This window comes from Musca autumnalis, unplaced genomic scaffold (genome assembly GCF_047663935.1).
Source record: "Musca autumnalis isolate F117 unplaced genomic scaffold, ASM4766393v1 scaffold_5, whole genome shotgun sequence".
Classification (NCBI taxonomy): Eukaryota; Metazoa; Arthropoda; class Insecta; order Diptera; family Muscidae; genus Musca; species Musca autumnalis.
Window position 1 is genome coordinate 127,070,706 of NW_027412088.1, and position 24,986 is coordinate 127,095,691.

At 35.9% G+C, this 24,986-nt stretch overlaps 2 protein-coding genes across 3 annotated transcripts in view; both read right to left on the reverse strand.

The window, feature by feature from the left end:
* The window catches only part of LOC141405256 (uncharacterized), a 105,075-nt gene extending 85,523 nt beyond the window's left edge, over positions 1-19,552 (reverse strand). Inside the window, exon 1 of the mRNA XM_073989368.1 lies at positions 19,509-19,552. The gene's annotated coding sequence lies outside the window, so the exon portion shown is untranslated. The remainder of the gene's footprint in view (positions 1-19,508) is intronic.
* The window catches only part of hfp (Poly(U)-binding-splicing factor hfp), a 278,153-nt gene extending 255,117 nt beyond the window's left edge, over positions 1-23,036 (reverse strand). Inside the window, exons 1-2 of one of the 2 annotated variants that reach the window (XM_073989365.1) lie at positions 22,842-23,036; positions 22,703-22,787 (exon numbers count right to left, since the gene is read on the reverse strand). In XM_073989365.1, coding sequence (XP_073845466.1) covers positions 22,703-22,787; positions 22,842-22,844 — 88 coding nt within the window. In that variant the 5' untranslated portion in view covers positions 22,845-23,036. The remainder of the gene's footprint in view (positions 1-22,702; positions 22,788-22,841) is intronic. The other variant, XM_073989366.1, reaches the window with a different exon arrangement.
* Positions 23,037-24,986: the final 1,950 nt, after the last annotated feature.

Consider the following 24,986-nt stretch of genomic DNA (forward strand, 5'->3'; position numbering starts at 1 on the left):
TCGGAAGATCAGGAGGATCGTCAGTTTGGCAGCGCCCTCTTGTCTGAACAGAAAATCGCGAGATTTCCACGTGCGGAAATGATCCAACTTTTAAAATTAGGGATAGGGAAGAGGTCATCGACCTAACCCTCTCGAATCTAGATGAATCCGTCCTAAGGAATTGGAGGGTATCTAAAGAATGTTCCTTCTCAGATAATATGAAGATATTCTTCGATGTCTTTCTTGACGGAGGTCGCGGAAATGATCCAACTTTTAAAATTAGGGATAGGGAAGAGGTCATCGACCTAACCCTCTCGAATCTAGATGAATCCGTCCTAAGGAATTGGAGGGTATCTAAAGAATGTTCCTTCTCAGATCATATGAAGATATTCTTCGATGTCTTTCTTGACGGAGGTCGCCAAACTCCTTATAGAAACCCGAGAAGAACAAACTGGGATAAATACACGGAACTAACGAGTTGTCAACTGACTCTTAATATTAACATAGAAACAGCTGAGGAACTTAATTGGACTGTAAATAATCTTACAGACGTTCTTCTCCGTTGCCATAAGGAATCCTGTCCACTAACCTATCCTGGGAAGAAATCTCAGCCGGAGTGGTGGAACAAAGAACTTGGCGAGCTTAGAAAAACCACCAGTCGACTGTATAACAAGGCGCATGAGACTAAACTCGACATTGATTGGGACTCCTACAAGGTGAGTTTCAATAAATACAAGAGTGCAATCAAGCGAGCAAAGAAAAAGTCTTGGGCTAATTTCTGTGAGTCAATAGAAGGAGTCAACGACGCAGCTTTTTCGAAGATTACTCTCCAAGGACCCTAAATCCATCGGAAGTATCAAGAAACAAGGACCCACTTCCCAGGATGTAAGGACACCGTCAACAGTGAGTGTGACGTCTTCCAAATTCAAGAGCCTATGGATTTGGATCTCATTGGCAAGGTGGTTAGCAGAAATAATATGAAATGAGCTGTCAACACTTTCAATCCATATAAGTCACTTGGACCGGATGGTATAACGCCAGCGATGCTTCAATTTACATCGCCACGCTTATATTCAAATCCTGGAGGAGATATGTAGGGCGTGTTTGACTCTCTCGTATGTACCGGGTCTGTGGATAGAGGTAAAAGTTACTTATATTCCCAAAGCGGGAAAACCTAGTCACTCTGCACCAAAGGACTACAGACCCATTAGCTTATCATCCTTTCTCCTTAAGACTCTCGAAAGCCTCTATAAGCAACTCGCAGCACTCAAAGGCAAATCTGTGGAGTCTGCTTCGCATGAGGTGGTAGGTTTCATTGAGACGAACATGGAAAACTCAAACTTTACCTTGGCTGCCTTTCTAGACATAGAAGGAGCTTTCAACAATGTAGAACTTGAGTCCATAAAACTCACTTAAAAAAGTTAACACACCCGAAACCCTAAGTTGTTGGATAAATAATATGCTAAAAAGCAGAATTATAAATTCCAATATTGGGGAGACAAAAATTAGGAAAACAGTAACTAGAGGCACTCCCCAGGGTGGAGTGCTCTCACCGTTACTGTGGCTACTTGTTATAAACAATATTCTGACGGAGTTGTATAATCAAGGTATCAAAGTTGTTGCTTATGCGGACGACGTAGTACTACTGATTTCCGGTAAGTTTCCGTCAACCATTTCGGAGCTTATGCAAGGAGCCTTATCGACGCTGTCGCGTTGAGCCAATGCTAACGGTCTTGGAGTAAATCCAACTAAGACAGAACTGATAATGTTCACTAGGAAGCGTAAGCTCCGCGTCTTTGTTCCACCAACACTGGATGGAGTGCAGCTTCAGCTCTCGCCCGAGGCAAAGTACCTTGGCACTATCCTGGACTTCAATTGCGATGGAACAGAAATGCTGAGGAGCGGGCGAAGAGAGGACTGCTATATAGGAAAAGTTGGGGTCTAAACCCATCGATTATACACTGGTTGTATAACACCCTGGTTAGACCCATCTTATCTTATGGTTCTCTTGTTTGGTGGCAGGCAACTCGTAGTGCCCTAAGGCTGGCGCGGTTGTGCCTATGGGCATGGATGTATCCTGAATGAATCAGGTATCAATGTGAACCAACGTGGAAAACTGAGCGATTATATATCACCAGTCCTGAGATTTGACGATATAGATGTCGTTATACCTAGTAGAGACGACTGGAACCGCAGTAACCCCCTTCTGGACGGTCTGGCTTTTTAGACAGACGGTTCCAAGATGGAGGAAGGTACGGGGGCTGGCGTCTACTGTGAAAGGCTATCTCTTGAGTACGCTTACAGGCTAGATAGAAACTTTGTGTCTTCCAGGATGAAATCTTCGCGATTTGGAAGGCAGCGGAATTGATAAAAAGTCTGGATGCAGAAATCTTTGAACCGGTGACTATCTTTGTGGATAGTCAAACGGCTCTTAAAGCCATCAAATCCTGCAACATCAAGTCCGATGTCGTGCTTAAGTGTAAAACAGCCTTGGGAACGCTATCTAACGGCTATCGGCTATGCTGGGTACCAGGACACGGCGGCTATATAGGTAATGAAAGAGCAGACGAATTAGCTAGACGAGGATCGCAGTCTACAGATCTAGCAATCGCTGACTAAATCAAAACACCCATTTGTCATTTTTTCCAAAGAATTGAAACGTTCTCTGACGAAAGAGTCAGTGAATTATGGCATAATGAACCTAGGTGCATTGTGTCAAGATCCATTTGGCCTTTTCTGTCAGTCAAAAGAACGAATTCTCTGTTGAACCTGAGTAAAGCTGAAGTTCGAGTAATGACGGGAGTTAAGGCCTGCGTACATAAGCTGCTTTGCCTGATTGCCTTGCTTTGCTGCTTCAATAAAAAATAAAAGAACAAAGAAGGCCGACCCAATTTCCAACTGATGGCAACCCAGTTCAAAATTTCGTCTTTATTCTATTATTTTTATTACGTCAGAAATGAAGCAGGAAAGCAAGGCAATCAGGCAGAGCGGCTTATGTACGCAGGCCTTTACGGAAACAATCGGGCACCTCCTGTGTCGATGTCCAGCCGTGGCTCGTAGGCGGCATAGATAAGTGGGTGTTTACTTTCCACCGTGTCTAACCTTCTATTCAACTGTGGAACCTGCTGTATTCTACAACATGATCAGAAATTTGAAGTGGCTGGGACAGCGCAACCTGAACACGTGAACCGTACTTCAATATTCTACCAACCATCACCACCACAGGTCTCCGAGTGACGCAGTCACTTCCACATGAGTGGAAGTAGAATGTTCGCCAATTTATTAGCGTCAAACAACAAAATGTAATTATTGCTAGATTAATATTTTGTTATTTAAACATTTTATGTAACAATATGTTATTGTTTTTTTTTTTTACTTAAAGTCAAAAACCCTGATGATGATCGTCGAGAACGATCGAAATATCGGTAAAATAAAGTGATACATTAAAACCAACTACAAATTATTGTTTTTATATTCCATGACCTCAAGCCAAAGCAAAACTCCAAGAAGAATAAATGTTATTTTTAACTTAAACAATTAATCCTAAGAATAATGAAAGGATTTCTTCGCTCAAGGGACCGATCAAAATCGGACGCTATAAGCGATAGTCGTTATAAACGATACTTATAAATGAGGTGAAATTAGATTATGTATAGTAACTTTTGGATATAAATGCGTTGTTTTATTATTTTTTCATCTATATACATACGTATGAATGACTTAAAAAATATAATAAAAAATAACGATATTAAATACAATCTTCTGCACATATATTACGTAAATATAGGATACCCAGCAAAATAAATTGGAAGCAGTGCAATGTAGACTACTTCTATCACGGCATGTTTTGATGCAGTTCAAACGGAGTCATGAAAAAGGCACTCCATTCCTCACATTTTAACCGCTTTTGGATGCAATCCAAAGAATCATATCCATTTGCAGTTAAAATGCAGTGCCAAGGGTCAGTTAAAATGCAGTGCCAAAGGGTTAGTTAAAATGCAGTGCTATGGAGTGCATCTTTCAGTAGTCACGCTCTTGTAAAAATCATGAGTGAAAATGCATAATTGGATGCACTTCCAGATTACTTGTACATATAATTTAACTGCATCTTTGGAGGCAAACATTTTGCTGGGTATGGTTATCTTTAAAATAGTCTGTTATTTTAGTTTGGGCTTTTGAATTCCAACATAAGCTTTAAATTTAACTCAGATCTTAGTTTAGAAAGGGTATTTTAAAACACATTCTTTACTTGTAACATCTTCTTAGTAAATAAATTTTTGAAGGGTTTCTACAGTTAAATTTTTCCACGCTTCATTTAACGATAACACGGAATCCAAAACATTTAATTTCGTACTTTGATCATTTTGTATTCTTGCCAGGATAGTGGGTATTTTAAGATTTCGGCAATGTGATTTTAATGATTTTATTACACCTTGGTCCATGTGTTGTAAAACAAATATGACATTGGGTGGCAAAAATTCAAGCCTATTTGACTTGAGAGCGCCTTCATGTGCTTCGCAATGTTTTTTTTTAGTTTGAAAAAGTATACAACAAAATATTGAGAGAAATGTTTTTTCTTCATGTGGTTCGACGTTATTTATAACCGATAGCAAAATTTAAATATTTCAAAAAATCGACGTTACAACTTAAATTTGTTACCATTAAATTTGTACCAATTGTTGCTGGAAGTCGTCTGTTAACACAAAAAGTCAGCAAAAGAGAGCGATTCGAGAGAGACATTTTGACAGTTCGTTTAATGAGAGTTTGTAAATTCTTGCTGGACAAATTTCTTCTAGCAAGCACTAGCAACTCTTCTTCTTCCTGAAAACAATCAATCATCTGTTTTTAATTTTTCGTTGATTTACGTTTGTGAAAATTAAAAACAATTTTATTGTGGTGTCTTTACTTTTTACAATTTCTTGCAACAGAGAATAAAAACTCCTTACTCTCTGAGAAAGTTCTTGCTGGGAAAGTAATCAGACATACCTTTAATAAGTCCCATTTTAAATTGGGCCATTTTCCTTGCGACAACTTTTCTCGTTCTCTTTTAAACTTGTTTCTTGCGTTTATACAAGAAATTCTCTTTCGGCAAGTTTTGTTTTCAAAACATTGGAAATAATGTCAAAAAAGAAAAATATAAAAGGAATTGCCTGAAAATTGCCGGTACGAGCAATTTTTTTCCACTTCCATACCCATTATCCCTTGTCCCTTATGGGATGTTTGTGGAACAATTATATGTCTATACTACAAACTTGCCTAATCTAAATTGGGACTAAGCGATATTTATTTGTGGGGAATATAAAGGGCAGAAATTCGGGACTTTTGGATTTCGTCGTTATAAGCGATATGACGTTATAAGCGATTTCGGCTGTATAAACCGACATCTTAACGAAATCGGAACAAAATTCAGACGATACGTCCGATGTCTGATCCGAAATCGTAACGTTATCTTAACGAAAGTTGTATGAAGTGGTTTACATAATTTCCGATTTCGTAACGAAACCTGAAGAAAATCCTTGGGAAATTCGGAAAGGAAATTTCTTTCCGACATTCGTTCCGAAATCGGCACAAAATCGGTACAAAATCGGTACAAAATTTGGGGGTCGATCGTCGATAACAATTATCGTTGAGTGGCGTTGCCAGTTGTCAAAATTGATCCACGTATGGCAACTCTCAACTGAAGTTGCGAATCTCAGTTGACGAAGCGGCTGTTTTTCAGCAACCACCAATTTTCAGTTGCAGTGAACATTTTCGAAGAAACAAGAAGTAAAGTAGAAGGAAAAATAAACATTTTGTTAACAATTATTGATTCTTTGCATCATTAATTAATTTTGTGTATCAATATGGTGAAAATAACGACAAAGCAGCAGTTCGAAATATGAATTGATAAACTGAGTGAAAATCCAAACTTAGCCCGAGGAGTTCGGGAATTTTGGTGAAACCAAAGCCACAGCGGATGAAGCGTGGAGGTCCATTTCGGACAGTTTAAACAGCCATGAACCTCAAACACGAACACCTGAAGAGTGGCAGAGTCTGGATTCACTTTAAAGCAAAGTTGAAAAAGAAAATGCCTCAAAATAAAATAAACTTCAACGACACTGGTGGTGGTCCATCAAAATAAGTGAATTTATCGCCTTTGGAGCGGACAGCAGCAAATCTTTTGCAAATTAATTTGGTGACAAATACAGTAGGTTCAGTTTAAGTACAAATGACGAACATCCTCCATCTATATAGCCAACTACACCAGATAATTTCGTTTTTGAATAAAAATGGTTTTTATTTTGCCTTTTTTCCTCTTCTGTCAACTTCGAAACGATCCAATTTTGGCACAATTTGTCCTCTATCAAGTGGACAACTTCCTTCAATACTCTCGACAATGTAGATTGAGCCATGCAATTGTTGAAATCATTGCCATGGGACTTTTGGAAACTTCCGTCCTCCAAGAATCGCAACGCTGCGCACACTTTTAGAAGTGGGGGTATTCCTGTTGATCTGTAACTTTCTTTGAAGTCATCCTCAGTGCAGATGGCAATTCCAATGGATTCGACTTGTCCCTCAAATTTCTTCTAATAGATGCAATGTCCTGTATATTTTCTTCATCATCAAAAAATAATTCCACCGAACTTATCATATTTTGGGACAGCAAATAAAACTGGACGATCCGAAGATTCAATGGGCAGGTTATATTCCAATCTTGGGTTGTTTTCCAAATTTGCTCGAAAACTCAGCCAAAATATTAAAATATTGTCCAGAATACACAAAAGAGTTATCCAAATCGCAATTATTTTTAAAATGTTTTTTTTTTGCGAATAGAGGTCACAAGTTTGAAAAAACACTGATCGATAACATGTTTATCGACCACCCAGTTGAGTTGACATTAATGGTACAACATTTCGTCTCAGTCGCGCAGACAACTGACAACGCAACTCAAGTTTAGTGGCAGTACAAGATAGACCCATTGAACTATTTCCGCTCCGAAAAATCGTTTAGAAACCGGAACGAAATCTGAACGACGTTGCTTCCGAAGTTGTTCAAACGGTAATAAGGGTGATTGTCAATATTTGCAATGTAAATATTGCATCTATGAAGTCTGCATTTATTTTTATATAACTACACAATTTTCAATGTAGTAGTACTTGCATTTTTCAATTAAACTTCTTATCCCATCATGATGCGGATCATGGTGTGTACGAGATCCCGTGGTCGGCAGGGGTGGGAAAGCGAGTCAAAACCAAGTAAAGAAAGTATCAGTCGGCTTTGCCGACAGATATATACCCTCAGTCTATATAAATTGAAACAGTTTTTTCCCAAAACTCCTTATGTATTTAGGGAGTTTTCAAAATTAAGGGCGTATGAAGCGGCAAAAATGTGGATTAAGATTAAAGTTCAAAAATGTTGCGGAGGAGGTACTTAAAGAAATGGACCGACATAGTCTATTATGGAAGTGGATCTTAGTTTGGGAGTCATATCTTTTCGATAGATATCGCGCCCACTAGTTATTTCAGTTTGGACCAGGATTTTCGACCAGACCCTAAACTGCACTTAGACACAAATGTTGAACTGTTCTGGGAGAGGTACATAAGGAGAGGACCGATACTGGCAATTTTAGAAGGTAAATTGGTTGCCCCATTCAAGGAACAACAAATCGTGAGTTTACGTTAATAGCCGGCCTTCGGCCGGTATTTTAAGACTTTCTCCTATGGACAGGTGCAAATCTCCGGAACAAGAACACAATTTTCTTTTAATTTATAATTTTTCTCTAAGTATCCGGCCATTAAACAAGGGAATTTTCGTAATTTCAGAGGCCCATATCGGGAAGTATACATTTCCCCAGAAAGTTTTATACGTCGTTGGAATCAGGACGAAAAGCACTACCTGTGGTAAATTTTTCATAATTTTATGCATACTGTCGGTAAAGGAAAGATATGCCCCATTCAAGAGATATCGTGCATATCATTTTAGTGGTATTTTTAAATATTGGGGGAAACCAGTGTTCGGAAACAAACAGTACCTTATCATAAGGTACCGTACATGTACACCAATGGTGAGCAAAACAGAATTTAAGAGAATTTAACATTTGTCGTTTTTCATGGTTTTTCTAAATAGTTTTTAATTGGGAAAACACAATTTTAATCTAAAATCGTGGATGAAATTATTTATTAAATAATAATTACAAAAAATACTTAAACGTCTGAGTTTTGTTGAATTAATAAAAGTAAGAGTATTTTACAGCAGCCACCAGTGGATACCCGTGCACACGGCTGATGTACACAAACACTAAACAAATTATAAAGTTTATGTACACGTACACAAACATTAAAAATCCATTTTAGTTTTTATGTACGTGTACCTAACCAGATTCGAAAAGTTCTTCAAACACACATGTTTGGTACGCAACCTCCATCGTAATGTAACAACCACGTACCCAACCGAAAAGGTTGCGTACATCAGCGCGTACATTAAAAACCCACGTAGAGTACAACATAATGTACCTTTAGAAAGAAAGTGTTGGTAGTGTACACTTACATTTTTGTTTGATTAATAATATACAACCAATATCTCCCAATTCATACATCACCTATTCGGCAAATAAACCCGAAAATACTACTGCGAAAAGCGGAATCGCAGTGTGTATTAAACCCCATATACCGCATCGAAGAATTTCTAACAATTCAAAAATACTTAACATTGCCATTGAAATTACTCTTAACATAAAATTCACCATAGTTTCTGCCTATATTGGTCCTAACGAAGCATTTGCTATTTCTGATATCTTAGATATGTTTTCCAATATACATACACCAATAGTTTTCATTGGTGATGTTAATAGTTGGAATATAATCTGGGGATCCAACAGAACTAATTCTCGGGGCGCCATACTAGAAAACGCTTTTAATATGCAAAATTTATGTGTACTTAATGACGGCAAACCCACCCATCTCTCAACATTTGGAACTCTAACTAACATAGACGTATCTTGCTGCTCTCCATCCTTGTTATCTATGGTTAGCAGTAACACACATGATGATCTTTATGGTAGCGATCATTTTCCCATAATTACCAACGTCAACCTCAGCACTCCTTTCATAAAAATTAAGCCACAATACAAATATAACCTGGAAAAAGCAAATTGGAACTCTTATATGACAAATGTCGACATTGAGCTTGATAACAGAACTCTTAATGGAAATCCAAATAAAGTTAACGCTATCATCACTAAAATCATCCGTAATGCGTGCAAAAAATGTATTCCTATGTCAAAATATACGACAAAAACTTCAGTTCCCTGGTGGAACAAGGATTTAAACATCCTACGAAAAAATAAGGTCACAACTTATCGCAATTTTAGAAAATCACCCTCTTCGGAGAATCTAAAATTGTATAAAAAGTCGAATGCCAAATTTAGATATGAATCTAAAAAGGCAAAAGCCATCTGTTTTTACAACTTTACCAGAACCATTAGCCGTGATGCACCTCTACACTTTGTTTGGCAAAGGATAAATACAATGTCAAGAAAACACACAAGCCATTTATTTACTACAATGGAACACAATGGAGTAGCTATAAGTAGTCCAGAGGAAATTGCCAATGAGTTTGGACACATATGGTCAACAGAATCATCCGACACCAAATTTTCTCCAGAGTTTTGTTCTGCAAAATCTGACGTACCATCTTCTTATTCTAACATCCCCTCAAACAGGCATGCTTCAATAATTGAGTCAGAAATTTCATTTGAAGAACTTTTATTGGCAATGAAAAAAGTTAAGGGAACAACTCCAGGGCGAGATAAAATATCATATCCCATGTTACAGAAATTATCGAATAAGAGTAAAAACAAGCTAATCTCCCTTTACAACATGGTTCTAGATACTGGTATTATTCCACACACCTGGAAATCAGCAATCATTGTTCCATTACCAAAACCTAACAAAATCAAAACCAGCTTTTCAGCTTATCGACCGATTTCCCTATTGCCGTGCCTTTCCAAATTATTAGAAAGAATTATTTCTAATCGGTTATCATGGTTCCTTTCTGCTCGTAATCTTATCGCAATCAATCAAGTCGCATATAAAGCAAATCAGGGTTGCACTGATGCCCTCCTTCACATAGATTTTTTCGCCTCTAAAGCTATATCAACTAGAAGTCACACATCAATATTGTCGATCGACTTCGAAAAAGCATTTGATCGCATTGGCATGCATGTCATATTAAACACTTTAATCTCATGGGGTGTAGGATGCAAGATACTGAACTACATAAAATCATTTTTAACTGGTCGCACTTTCAGAGTCAAAGTAAATAATTTTAACTCTGACTTATTCACAATGGAAAACGGCATCCCCCAGGGTTCGCCACTATCAGTTATTTTGTTCTAAATTGCATTCAACCACATCAGTGTAATCATCAACAAAATACCAAGAATTTACCACTGCCTTTACGCAGACGACTTATACATTTTGAGCAGCAATAAAGATAATACAATAACGAACAACCAATTTTCCAATTTAATAAACGACATTTGCATATGGGCCAATTCATCTGGTGCAAAAATATCTTCTACAAAATCATCAATACTACACATATGCAGGAAACACAATTGCAATCCCACAGATATAGCCGTAAACGGTTTTAACATACCATATGTAAATAAATTGAAAATCCTGGGAATAATTTTTGAAAAAAATATAGATGGAAAGAGCATATACTTAAACTTAAAAAGGATCTTATTCAACGATCGAATGTTATCAAGTACCTTTCTTCTAAAACGTTCGTCCATATTAATACCCTCACATATTTGGTAAAAACACTGGTATTGAGCAAAATAGACTACGGGCTGTATTTGTTTGGTGATAGCCCAAAATCAACCCTCAAACTCATTAAAGCTGTTTACCACGATTGCATCAGAGCGAGTATATACGCTTATAGAACTACACCAGTAAACATTTTACTCATCGAATCCGGATTACCATCACTTGAACAAAGAATTGTTGACTCCAAGAATCACTTATTGCCGAAAATTCTATCTTCAAAATCATCCATCATTGGAGTAGATGCTTCAAAAATTTTAAAAGCAAAAAGGAAACCGAAGAAACCGTCAGCCGTATACAGATCAATAATGGATAACATAATCAATTTTAAAGACAGGCTGCCCAGTCATAAAATCAAACAACCTTCGTGGATGTTTACAGACGAAGTATGCAACATATCCCTAAGCACACTAGGAAAAGACAAAACTCCAAATGAATTGTATGTTCAAAATTTTAATCTTTTTTCAACGCAACACAACGATTGGCGATTTTTATATACAGATGCTTCAAAAAATGATTCAGGAACCTCTTTTGCAGTTGTTGATGCCAACGGAAAAACAATTACCACCAGAACGATGAGAAACTTCACATCTATTTTTACAGCTGAAGCTGCAGGGATTATCGAAGCCATACATATTGCAAAAACATCAAAACAAAAAACTATAATTTTCACGGACAGCTTATCTGTCCTCAAAGCTGTTTTAAACATCGCATGTAGTGCCTGGACATCGATTAACAAAATTCGTGACCTCTTAACAGACCAGAGCAACATAACACTTTTTTGGATACCTGGACATGTGGGAATTTCAGGAAACGTATATGCCGACAACGCTGCAAAATCTGCATGTACAGCACCTTTAGAATGTGATAAACTAATTGAAAAATTGGATTTGAAAACTCACATTAAAACAGAATTAGCTTTACAAGCGAATCAAAATAACATGGATTTTAGGCACTTCCATTACAACAACATAAATCCTTTATGTATTAAACCCACATATCCCACCAACGTGGATAAAAGAAAAATACGCATGTTTTCCCGGCTACGTATGGGTCATACCATCTCCACACATCAACATATTCTAAACAAAGAAGTCGACAACAAATGTCCGAAGTGCGGAAATCCTGGTACTGTAGAACATTTTCTGCAGTCGTGCAATGATCTCTCAAATTTGCACCAAGTGTATCTTAACAACAATGGAATAGAAATCCTTAAGTCACCAACTACTACTAATATTAATCATATGTACAATTTTATAACAAACTCTCAAATAATTATATAAGATAAATTGTTAATAATCTGTAAATTCTTTGTATTATAAGTATTAGCTGATGGCCATAGTAGCCAATGCTATCTCTTATTAACATTGTATTTACTACATGTTAATATAATAAATAAAATAAAATAAAAATAGTTGCTCTGTTCCAGAACCTTAAAGAAGCTACTATTTATTACTACGTTAACATTTTTTCCGGAAAAAATAGTAAAATATAGTAGATTCTTGCAGTACTGGAACAGACAAGTAAATATAAATGAATATGTATCTTCAATTAATTAGGACTATAAATGTCATTATTTATTTATTTTATTTATTTATTTATTTATTTATTTATTTATTTATTTATTTATTTATTTATTTATTTATTTATTTATTTATTTATTTATTTATTTATTTATTTATTTATACATTGCGATAGAAGCCTATTGGCCAATTGGCATCGCAACACAGCATGAAACTACAACATTATTTCATATTACAAAATGACTTGCAGATAAGAGATAAGACAAAATAGATATATATTACACAATGTAAGTTAAAATTATTAAAACAAAAATTGCAAAAAAGGCTCCCCAGCCTTACAGAAGAATCAAAACTGAAACTGAGAGAAAATATATATATATATATATATATATATATATATATATATATATATATATTGCTGGTAATTCAACATGATCGAAAAAGCATGTATTCAGAACAATGTACTACTCAGTAAAATACCATATATGTATTAAGTAGTAGTATTACTATTAATAGTAAAGGCTTCAAACTTACGCCGAAATTCAAAACATGGGAAAGAGAAGTTACGTAGCTCATTGGGTAGGTGATTCCACAGCCGAGCAGCACGAACCACAAAAGAATTTTCTAACCAAGATGTGGAAAAAATGGGCAGAATTATCTGTATGTTACGAGTATATCTTGAAAACGAAAATCGTTCCCGAAGTAATACTGGCAGATCCAAGTATATCGATTTATAAAGAAAAGACACAACACGTTGTTGGATAAAAACTTTAAAAGGTACTCCTAAGAAATTGTGCGCATGAGCAGAAATGTGGTCCCTTCTGCGCAAACTGTAAACAAATCTGACAACCATATTAAAAAGCTTTTCTACTCTCCTCAACTGCACATCAGTTGTACCTGATATAACCTCAATGCCATAAGAAATAACTGACATTAGCAGTGCGTGAGCCAGATTCCTTTTAACAAAGAGGGGCAGGTAGAACTCAGTGCTATATAATTTACGAAGAACATTTATGATCTTAGGAAACAAAGCATCAATATGTGCGGAAAAATCAAGTTTAGAATCGATAATGACACCTAGACACTTCATCTTGTCCACGAAATGTATAGGAGAACCATCAATAAGTATATTTACACTACCACCTAGACGACTAGTGGGACCAAATATCATCGACTTAGATTTAGAAACATTAATCACCAAATTGTTGCTATCTAACCAATGTGATATGTCGCATAATGTAGAATTAATATTAGACTGCAATTCGGCATCAGTTTTACCATTAAAAAATAGATGAATGTCATCAGCATACAAAAACGGAGTACACCCACGTCTGTGTACACTGTTGGCAATATCATTAATGTATAAAATAAACAGAAGGGGACCCAGGATGGAACCCTGGGGTACTCCACTGTATATATTACGAATATTGGAAACACTACCATTGAATGTAACGAATTGGGAGCGACCCAATAAAAAAGATGAAATTAATGCACAAGCAGATGAATCGAATAAATAATTGGATCGAAGTTTACTTATCATCTTCGAAATATCCACGCGTTGAAATGCTTTGGATAAATTTGGATAAATTAAATGTCATAAATACTTATGCAAGAAGTTAGTAGTGCCTAAACAAAACGCTCTCATCGAATATCTAAAATCTTGACATTTTTCAAAAAGATTGCTATAGGGCTGTAGTTTATCGTATCATTTGTATTGTGAAAACAGGTGGTTCATTTTCAAATTTTAGCAATGTCAAGAAAGCATCGAAGAAGAGTTTCAAGTAAGTTGTTTTCAGTATCAACATCATCTTACAAAAAGAAATGCTACAACACCACCATAAGAATTACTTTTTCCTTTTTTTGTGTTTTTCCAAATTATGAGTTGCCGTTGAGGTACCCAAGGACTGGTACCTAGCTGTGAAGGCAACATCCGTTCTTTGGGTCTGCTATATTTTTGAAGTTTGTTTACATGTATAATTATCGGAATTTTGGTTTTGATAAGTTAGAAAGTCAGAATTAGGTAGAAATATTATTCCTCGCACACCAAAACCATAAAGTACCTGTCCCTTCTTTTTGACATCATAAAAATTATGAGTTAAAAAAATTGTAAACCACAATATTGGTTTTTACCTTGCTTGTGTATTGTAATATATTATAACCATTACCACATGAATGATCTAGTTTTTGAGTTTGTTACACTCGTAGTCTTATTGTATAATTATGGAAAATTTCGCGAAAACCCTTTGGAATAGTTGCAGGTAATTAAATTTTTTAAGAAAATTAATTTTTTGCAATCTATATATGCAAAAGAACCCCCGCAAATGCTATTTAGTTCATTTTTAAACGTTAAATGAAAATAATTATAAAAATGCCAAGACCAAAAAATATTTTTCTTCGTGATATGTTCAGTACAAACGAATCAAATCAAACAGTGTGTAATTTACAAAATTTCGTCAACAATGTTTTAAATTGGCATTCCGCAAATTTTAGAGCGACATTTGAAAAATGTGCATTCCGATTTGTATGCGAAATATATTGATCAAAAGCGGGAAAACGTAGAAGAAAAAAGTGACATCAAAGTATTATTAAAAAAGGTGTGAATCCAAAAAACATTGAACAGCATTGGTGGAACTGTCTACAAAAAAATGGACGTCCTTTACATATGGACGAAGATAAAGCCTTCAAAGTTCTTATAGAACCTGTTTTAAGTGTACTCGGTAAATGAACATAACGTAATGGAACGAATTATCGCTATCCCAAAAAATATTAAAACGGAAATCTCAAACGATCTTAAAGGGATATTATTCTCCCTTAAGATGGATGTCGCAACAAGGCTGGACTTAAGTATGCTGTTCATTAAACATGGTAAAATCGTTGTTAAAACGTTGGCTATAAAGGAACTTAGATCAAGTCACACTTCTGAATATTTAAAAACACTTATATTGGATGTTCTAAAGGAATATGATGTTGATTTACGTAATATTTTAACGATTACAACCGACAACGGATCAAATATGCTCAAAACTGTACGAATCCTGAACTCTGAAATGCAATGATTGGTATGGAGCTCCTGAGATATCGTATTACAACTCAATTAGGGATTTGGTATTTAGACAATATTTGCATACAAGAAGTGTAGCGGACTGGAAGAGTTTTTGCAAAGCAAGGAATAAGGCAAAATCTGTGGTCAGGAAGGCAAGATTTTTAGCTCATTCATCGCTGTTTGAGGGTCAACGGAGTAGTAAGGAGTTGTGGAGTGTTCTTAAATCCAATGGATTCTCCTCGGATAAATCTTATGAGTTTGCCGGAAGTGTGGATGACTTGAATGCTAATTTTGCTTTGAACCAGCTTGTTGGTCAGAGCGTCTTAAGTGACTTGAGTGGTGTTGTTTTCAGCGAAAGTGGTTTCTCTTTTCGGCGCGTGGATTATTCGGAGCTGGAGAGCGCGTTTGCTGCGATTAAATCCAATGCGGCTGGGTTGGATGGGTATTGTCTTAAGTTTTTAAAGATTGTGATGTCTTTACTTTGTTCACATTTCCTTCATTTGGTGAACACTATATTAACCACATCTGTCTTTCCTGTTGGCTGGAAATTGGCTAAGATTGTTCCTGTAAAGAAGAAGGTTCCTGGTTCGTTGCAGGAATTTCGCCCCATTTCTATTTTGCCAATCTGCTCCAAGGTTGTTGAGCATATTTTGAAGGCGCAGATAACGTCGCATTTGCAGGAGAATAGATTGCTGAATGATGTCCAGTGTGGGTTCAGGAGGAATAGGAGTACCGCGTCTTTGTTGTTGGGGCTGACCGACTCAATTCGTTCCAGTTTCGGTGGTACCAAGTGCTGTGTACTGTTATCGCTTGACTTGGAGAAGGCGTTCGATAGGGTTGACCATATTAAGGTGGTGAATAAATTACATTCCTTGTATGGGTTTTCGCTTAGTGCGTGCGCCCTGATGCTGTCCTACCTTTTAGATAGGAGCCAAATGGTATGTGCTGACAACAGATATAGTTCGGTCTTATCGGTTAGAAGTGGCGTGCCGCAGGGTTATGTTTTGGGGCCGCTTCTCTTCATCCTTTTTTTGAATGACCTTTTTCCAGTATTGCAGTTTTGGTGCGAACCTTATGCATTTGCTGATGATGTTCAACTGCTTTTTAAAGGTGGTTGTCTCTACGCGTCTGTGCTTCAGTCTAGGATTGATTGTGCGATGCGGGCGTTGTATGGTTGGATGGTCCATAGTTCTCTCTCCGTTAATACGTCCAAGACAAAGGCGTTGTTTTTCGCGTCGTTTCCTGATTGCTGTGTGACTGTCGTTTACAATAATGCGAGAATTGATTTTGTTTCGGAGTTGTTGTGCCTGGGTGTTCTGTTTGATGACAAACTTTGCTTCTCCAGTCATGTTAATATGGTTATATCCCGGGTTAATATTTCTCTGCGTTCGCTTTATGCCACGGATTTGGCCCTGCCGTTTTTTGTTAGGAAGCGTTTGGCTCATGCCTTGGTTTTGCCAGTGTTCCTATACTGTATTGAGGTGTATACTGGTACTTCTTCGGGTAACCTGCATCTGATTCTTATAGCAATCAACAGAGTTTTGCGGTTCATTCAGGCTGAAACCCCGTGCTCATATGGGACCTTATGTGGTTAGGTTTTTTGGCTGTTCTTTTCAGTCCTACATTGATTCGCGTTTGCTTCTGAGTTTTTTTTAAAGTTCTGAAGTTTCAATGTCCCTTATTTTTAGTAAACGGATTTGTGTTTGGCTCGTTATCTAGGCGCAATCAAATTCAAATCCCAGTTGTACACCATCTGATGGATGTTTCGTTCCTGGTTCGTGTGGCACGGTTGTACAACATGCTGCCCACTGAACTCAAGATTTTTAGCATTTCCCCTTGCACATTCTATAAACGGCTTATTCACCATTTCACAAGCCCTGCTTGAATGCATATTTTGTGTATTTGTGTTCTACAGTATGCTTCAGTTTGCATTTATTGATGAACGTAGGAATGCTTTTTGTTTATAGCGAGTTTTTTGATCTCAGAATGATTGTAGTATTTCCCTTATTTACTTACTTACCTCGGACATGCTGAATATGTCCTTTTGTTAGAGTAGTACCTCACTGTGTGATGCATTGTGTTTTTCATTTATGATATACGCGTTTAATTTTAATTTTTTAGTAATTAATAGTACTTTATTTTAAGTTTTTTTTCTCTTCATTACGTTACTATTGTATTTATTTTGGACGTTTGTCCTTTTGTTGGAGTAGTGAGTCACTGGTTTAAGCATTTTGTATTTCATTAATTAGCCTGTTGGCTTTGTTATACATGTTAAATTGAATAAATAAATAAATAAATAAATTGTCGATAGATAATGATGCCGTGGATTTCGAAGAAGATGAAGATTATATCGATTGCCGAATAGCTATTGACACAATTGAATCAATTGATTTTAACATCTCATCGAACACAATTACTAGCATTCGTTGTGGTGCTCAAACTCTCCGTGTGTAAACGATGTTCTGAAACAGTCGGCAATAAAAGATAATGTCGATAAGATACGATTCGTGGTAAAAAAACTTAGAAGTAAAATGATTTTAAATTTTCTAAGAAGTGAACTCTACAAAAAACCTATTATTGATTGGGCAACACGTTGGAATTCAACATATAAAATGATTGAAAGAATCCTGGAAATGAAGGATATTATAAATACACTAAGCAAAGATTATCCTGATTTTTTCTTGAATCTGAAGAATGGTCTTTCGCAACTGAATTCTTGGGACTATTTAAACCTATTTACAATGCTACCATTAAGTTACAAAGCGAACAGTTGTGCTATAGCGAACTATACATTATTGTTATGGATATAACATTTAAAATTGACGCTTTACTGGATAGCAACATGAAAACCCTTCTCAAGGAGTCCTTGAAGATAAGAAAAGATAAACTTTTAGAAAATGAACTGCTTAACGCAGCTGTGTTCTTGGATCCACGAATCAAAGTATGCTTAACCTGCGAACAAAAACAAAGGGCGAAGAACTACATACTATCGTTATATAAACGCATGAAGTCAACAGAAGCTTAAGTAAACCAAAACAATGCATATTTATTATATCAATCATCTTTTATGTTTCAGAACACAATACAAGCCACCCAATATTAGAGGAAACTCCATCACCGAGCAGCCAAATCTTTTTCCGATTATCTGCAAATGATAGATCCTACCACAGAAATTCCGAGTTCATCTAATTCACACAATTTAGAAGCTGATTTTGCCACTTATGAGCGGCAATCAAGATTGCCACTAAACTCACCACCACACTCAGAAAACCATCATCAGTGAGATTGCTAATATTGTAAGGCAATACCGTCAACCCAATTAAGTGTGGAACGCTTATTTTCTGCTATGAAATACATATTATCTGAACATATATTAATGTTAAAAGTCAATGGGGATTTCAATTATGAAAGTTGAGCTTTTTCCTATTAAATTCGATTTTCTTTAGTATTTTATATAATCTGTTATATATGTTTTCACATGTTAATCTTTTATATATTCGTTAATTTTTTATAAAAAAAAAATAAATGTTTTCATATTTACTTGTTAAATATAAATATAGATACTTTTGTATTTTATTTATACGATATTCACTCTTTTTTTATGGTTGAATTTTTCCTCATGCCATTCATATTTAATATTTCTTTATAAACATCACTCAGGTGTACGCAACCTCTTTATAAACATCACCCAGGTGTGCGCAACCTCTATTTGTTTTTTAGGGTACATAATGATGTACGCTACGTGGTTTTTTAATGTACACGCAACATTTATAATGTACGTACCGAACCATTTCGGTTGGGTACGTGGTTGTTACTTTACAATGGTGGTTGCGTACCAAACATGTACGCTACGATTATCTTTGGGTACATGTACACAAACGCTAAATTTTTTTTTAAAGTTTATGTACATGTACGGTACCTTATCGTAGTGTAACTTTTCATGCCAGGTACGGTACAAAACGTTATGGTACGGTACCATAATGTATGTTTTCGAACGCTGGGGGAAACCAAGATTGGACAAAATAGGATTAAAGGCCAACTTATGGACCAGCTGTCGTGCTCCCCAGCCACTACATATGGTGACATAGGGAGTTTCTACACCTTTCGGGCTGTTTTCTCAAGAAGTATGGACTTGCCCATGAAAAAAACTTTTACCTTCGTATTTAAAGCATCGAATGCAAGTTGCTTGAAGAAAAATTAAAGTTATCCGAGAGAGAGCAGGTCATAAAGTGAACTTATCCGAAATTTTGTGTGGGAGTTACCCAAGGCAGTGGGCAGATATAGTCATATTCGAACCTGATCTATATCTGGTAGATATATTAGGATGTGCAAAGTATGTACCAAATCAGTCACTCCCTTCAAGAGTTATCATGTGTACAATTTTCCCGAACATTTTTGAACTTTTGTGGGGAAGTACCTGAAAGTGTGGACTAATGAAATGAAACTTATAATGTCGGAGGCAGATCAGTGAATACAATTTATTACAACAAAAATCGAAGCGATTCGAAAGCAGGTCCTAAACTTAACTTTTCCGAACTTTTGTGTGGGAGGTACTCGAAAGAGTGGAACCTCATCTAAATCTGGTAGAAATTTTACGATGTGCAAAGTATAGACCAAATCGGTTACTCCCTTCAAGAGTTATCGTGCGCACAAATTTTCCGAACATTTTCAAACTTTTGTGGTGGAGGTACCTGAAGGAGTGGACCGATATAACCCATGTTCGAACTTAAACTAAGTTTGGACAAAATATTATGAAAGCCAAATTTTTGACCAAATCGGTTCATCCTTTCGAGAGTTATCGTGCGAGACAGACAGACGGACGGACATTGCTCAATCGACTCCAACTTGTCTGAAACACATTTCTTCCAAACATACTTGGGGTCTAAAACCATTATTTCGATGAGGCACATTCTGCCCGTATAAAAGTGTATATGGTAAATTTCAAATTTTCTTTACAATTACATAGAAAAAAAATTAAAAATATTTTTGGCGAGCACATCCGCCATTTTTGGTACATGGGTTAAGAAAAAAATCGTGGTTTCAAATCTGTTCGCGTTCACAAAATTGGATGCTGCACTCAAAAGTTATATGCGGTTTTACTCTCTTGTAAAGAAAAAATATTTAAAAATTCCTATTGAGTTGTAATAAGAACATGTATATATGAATCGTTAGCAGAATGTGATATCTATCCGTAGATGCTAAAATAGTTGCTAAATTTATTTTTATTTTCGCGGTAAATCAAAAAATATTGAAGAAATCTTGGAATAAATTTCATTTATTCTAAATCAAAGTCCAAAAAATCTCTAAAAAATAATTTAAAAATACGTACAGAATCTAGACAACGCCTAGAAAAATGTGAGACCAAAATTATAAAGATCGCGTTTATAACTTGCATATTACAGCAACAACAAAGAACGGAAACTTATTGTTGGAAATTATTTCAAAAATATATTTTTGGTTAAATACGAAAGATTTGAAAAATAACTGTTGGGAGTTATTCTATTATTTCGCTAAATTTCCATCCAAATCCTGAAGTATTTTGCTTAAACTTCTACGAGAAAAGTAATTAGTCATCGTGAAAGTATATTTGCTTTCTGTGATAAGCTATAAAAATAAGAAGTAGAGAGTAATATTGAAATTACAACCAAAGAAAAAACACAAAAATTAAAAGGCGTGTAATTCGCGAATCCGTTGAAATCAGTTGGGGTGCATGTGCTTTTCGGATACAGGGAGCCCATGTCGATCAATATGCATGGATTTTCCCATGTTTCATTCAGCGGCCAAAGTGTGCCATCAGTTGCATCTTACTACTCAAAAAACCTTCAAGTGGGCAAAAATTACGCGATGTGCATATGAGTATAAGGTGCATCCGATTTCAATGGTCGCCTATTAAAAATACGTCAATATAACTTATTTTAGACAGATTCGCCAAGGACTGCGGATGTGCCACCACATTCTATTTTGGGATAAATAGGGATATTACTCCCGAATCTTTGTAATTTGTGACACACCTTTTTGTCAAATATAATAATCGCGTATAAAGGATTACATTTATGTAAAAATAATCAAAGAAAATCGCGGTTCAATTCGCGGAATTGTCAAAATATATTTTTGCAGATTTTCCTACTTTCAAGGTATCTATATCCGGCGTTTTAGTGGATGGATTTGACCGCGGAAGAGCTCATTAGATCCGGCACGTAAAAAAACTAAAATCACGCGGGGTTCAGGTACCCCTGAACGACAGTTGTAAATTTTAAAGGCAAAAAATAGGTTTTTTCAGAAAATTTACGGACCAAATTTTCGCCTTTGGACTTCTATTACTAGGAAGCTGTACGGAGCACACTCATGAGATATACATCGAACGACGTGGAATCGCGAGTTCTACAATCCTATAAACCAGTTTCGATTATTATCTAGTTGCACCATCTAATTATAAGAAAAATTCGAAAAACACTGAAATCAAAACTTCAAAATGTCAGCATCGATTTTAGGGGGATACATTGTATATATCGGAAAGTCATACACTAGAACCATATTGCCTAAGGGGTATTCTTTAGTTCTTTCTTTGAGCATAGGTTTGAATTTTCCGTGGTTTGTCCAGAAATCAAGAAAGAACACAAAAAAACTTGTAAACTTCAACACATTTTTCCCATTTTTTTATATTACCACCAGCGCAGCTTCCACGAAAATTATTTGTTATGGTCCATATTATGAGATCGTAGCTAAAACACTTCAATATATATAAATGTATTCATATTTTATAAAATATATTAACAGTTCGCGACTTATTAAATGGTGAACCTCAACTTCAACGATTGTAAAACTTTTTTGAATATTACCATATACCCTCTTTAGCATAAATGCTGAGGGTATAAAAAAACAATTACAAAAAGTAAACAAAGTAAATCAATGTTCGCGTGCATGTCAGTGTTGCCACACATGTTTACTTTTTCTTCATATTAGATTGTCAAAATTTGCAATGTAATTTATGAAATTTATGAAGTCAACCATTATACATTTCACATTCAAAAAATGACAAAAAAAAAAGTATTTTTAGTATTTTTACGTTGCCGGGTTTCGGCCGAAGATTTAAAACTTTCTCCTATGGACTGGCTCAAAAGGCAAAGCGAACAAAGTTACACTCCATAAGTTTTAAAACGAGTAAAATCTTAAGACTTTCTCGGGAAGTACGCACTTCCCGCTGAAAAGCTATATACCTTTGTGATCAGATTCCCACGGACTACCTATGATAAAAATCCGAGAGGTGCCTTAAACGAGACTTAGTTTCTGACCTACTTATAAGTGTAAATGCTTATCAAATATTCCATTCCGGAAAATTGTATATTTACCTTCATGACGAAATTTTTTCGAAGGCGACAAAGAATCATTTCCACTTTCATCAGACCGCGGGGAACGGTTCCTTTCACTTGTTGACTAAAACAGGGAATACATGAATCCACAAAAATTAAATTTAAAGCAAGTTATTACCATTTTTACTGAACAATAGAAATATTATTTGACAAATAAACAATGCGGTATGTTATTGCGAATACAGACGCCGATTACGATTATACACGATTGAAAAAAGTTACCACCAGAGATGGAAGTCAGTTGATTTTCAGACGGCGGCGGGCCGCCTCCGCTGTCTATTAAAGGCTTCAGGCGCCGTGGATGTAAAAATCGCCGCTGATAATTGACTGAGGGCAAAACCTATAACTCTGCGCAGTGGTGCCAGATTTGCCGATTTATCGGCATTTTGAAGATTTTTAGACCAAAAAAGCAGAAATGCCGATTCGACGATTTTTACCCCTAAAACGCCGATTTTTAGTTATGGCAACTTTTCCACAAAAAATTTGCGTTTTGTATGAATATTGTGATTGGTAGAACTGACAACAATTGGTCTGTTCCAGAACTGCAAGAATCTACTAATTTTTACTATTTTTTACGATAACATAAAGGAAAAAATTGTATCGTAGTAAAAAGAAGTAGCTTCTTGCAGGTTCTGGAACAGAGCAAATATGTGCGTTCGTTTACTTACAATTTGTACAAATTCTTACTGAATGCTGATCGTTTATGCCTTGTTCAGACTGGCGGTGTTTCGCTCTCTATTCGTTGTTCGACCCCAAATTACGATGTAATTACTTCATTTCCCATACAAAATATGAGAACGAACAACGATTTGTGTACATTGTTCAATTTAAATTACTCTCAGAACGACGATAAAATATGTCCCATCTCTAACAAATGAGAGAATTTATCGAAATAAATTAATTATGACAGGAAAAATACAAAATTTAAAAATTTATTAAAAACCCAAACATTTTTAGAAAAACTGCAAAATATGAATAAAAAGTAAACGGTTTAACGACTAGTATATATTCAAATCAGAGCAAATTGTGTCTTCTCGTTCATTGCACTTGCATTTCTTGTCCATCGTTTCAATTTCGCGTACAAATCTAGAAACAAAAATCAAATGCTTGCCAGAAAGTCTGTATACCAAAAAGCATGGTACAATAATTCTTAGGTAGGCCACAGCTAACAGCTGATTACAATTTTTTTTTGTTATGGCTTAATCTGTCAAAACCGTGTTGACATGCAGAGTTGATATTTATTATTGATCAAAAAATTCAACTCTGTTTTGTTTTCATTTCAACATTTCGTTCTTCTTCTTCTTTGTATACTCATCCGTTATCATTCATCAAAACAATTTTGACGTTTTAAGCCATAGCGACAGGGTTGTATTTTTTTGGCGATTCTCATACCTGGCCTACCTATGAATTATTGTACCATGCCAAAAAGTAATTTTGGCAGGTCTCTCTCTCTCTCGTTAATTTTTAAAGTAGAAAAATTTGAAAATATACTGAAAGCACCAAAATTGTGAGAAAAAAATAGAAAACATGAATGAAACTAATATAATTTAATATTAAATAGACATCTGAAAGAAGGACAAATATTTGTTCACTTCATATCAATTAACTTTACTCGTCTTTTGGCTGAAACTTTCTTTAAAATCAGTAAACAAAAACTATGAAAATATGAATCATGTTGCTATGAATTGTGTACCATGTCGTATGAACGGGTTAATTCGTGTACGTAATTATGAGAACGAACGACGTTATTCAAATGCTGGTATGAACATGGCATTACTCTCCAGTACAATGCAAAATACCTTAAGCCCCCGGCACATACGGTACGTTGTGCGACGCGTTGAGCGTTGAAAACAACAACCACATGAAAAATGTGTAAGTGATGCCAAGTTTGTTCTTGAAGTTTTCATGTGGTTGTTGTAACACAACGCTCAACGCGCCGTATGTGCCGAGGCCTTTAGTCGTTTGCAAGAAGTTACTGGACTTTTACAAATTATAAGTTTACATTTGCGAAATCCACTCGATATAAACTGTCAATTCCATTGCTTAAACGTCAAATGAAATCCAATGGATTTCAGATGAGTTTTCATTTGACGTATACGCAATGGAAGTGACAGTTAAAATCGAGTGGATTTCGTAAATGTAAACGAAGCATATAAGTGTTTAGTCTAAACCAAGTTTAATACTACTTTTACGAAATCCACTCGATTTCAACTGTCATTTCCTTTGCGTATACATCAAATGAAAACTCATCTGACGTTTGAGC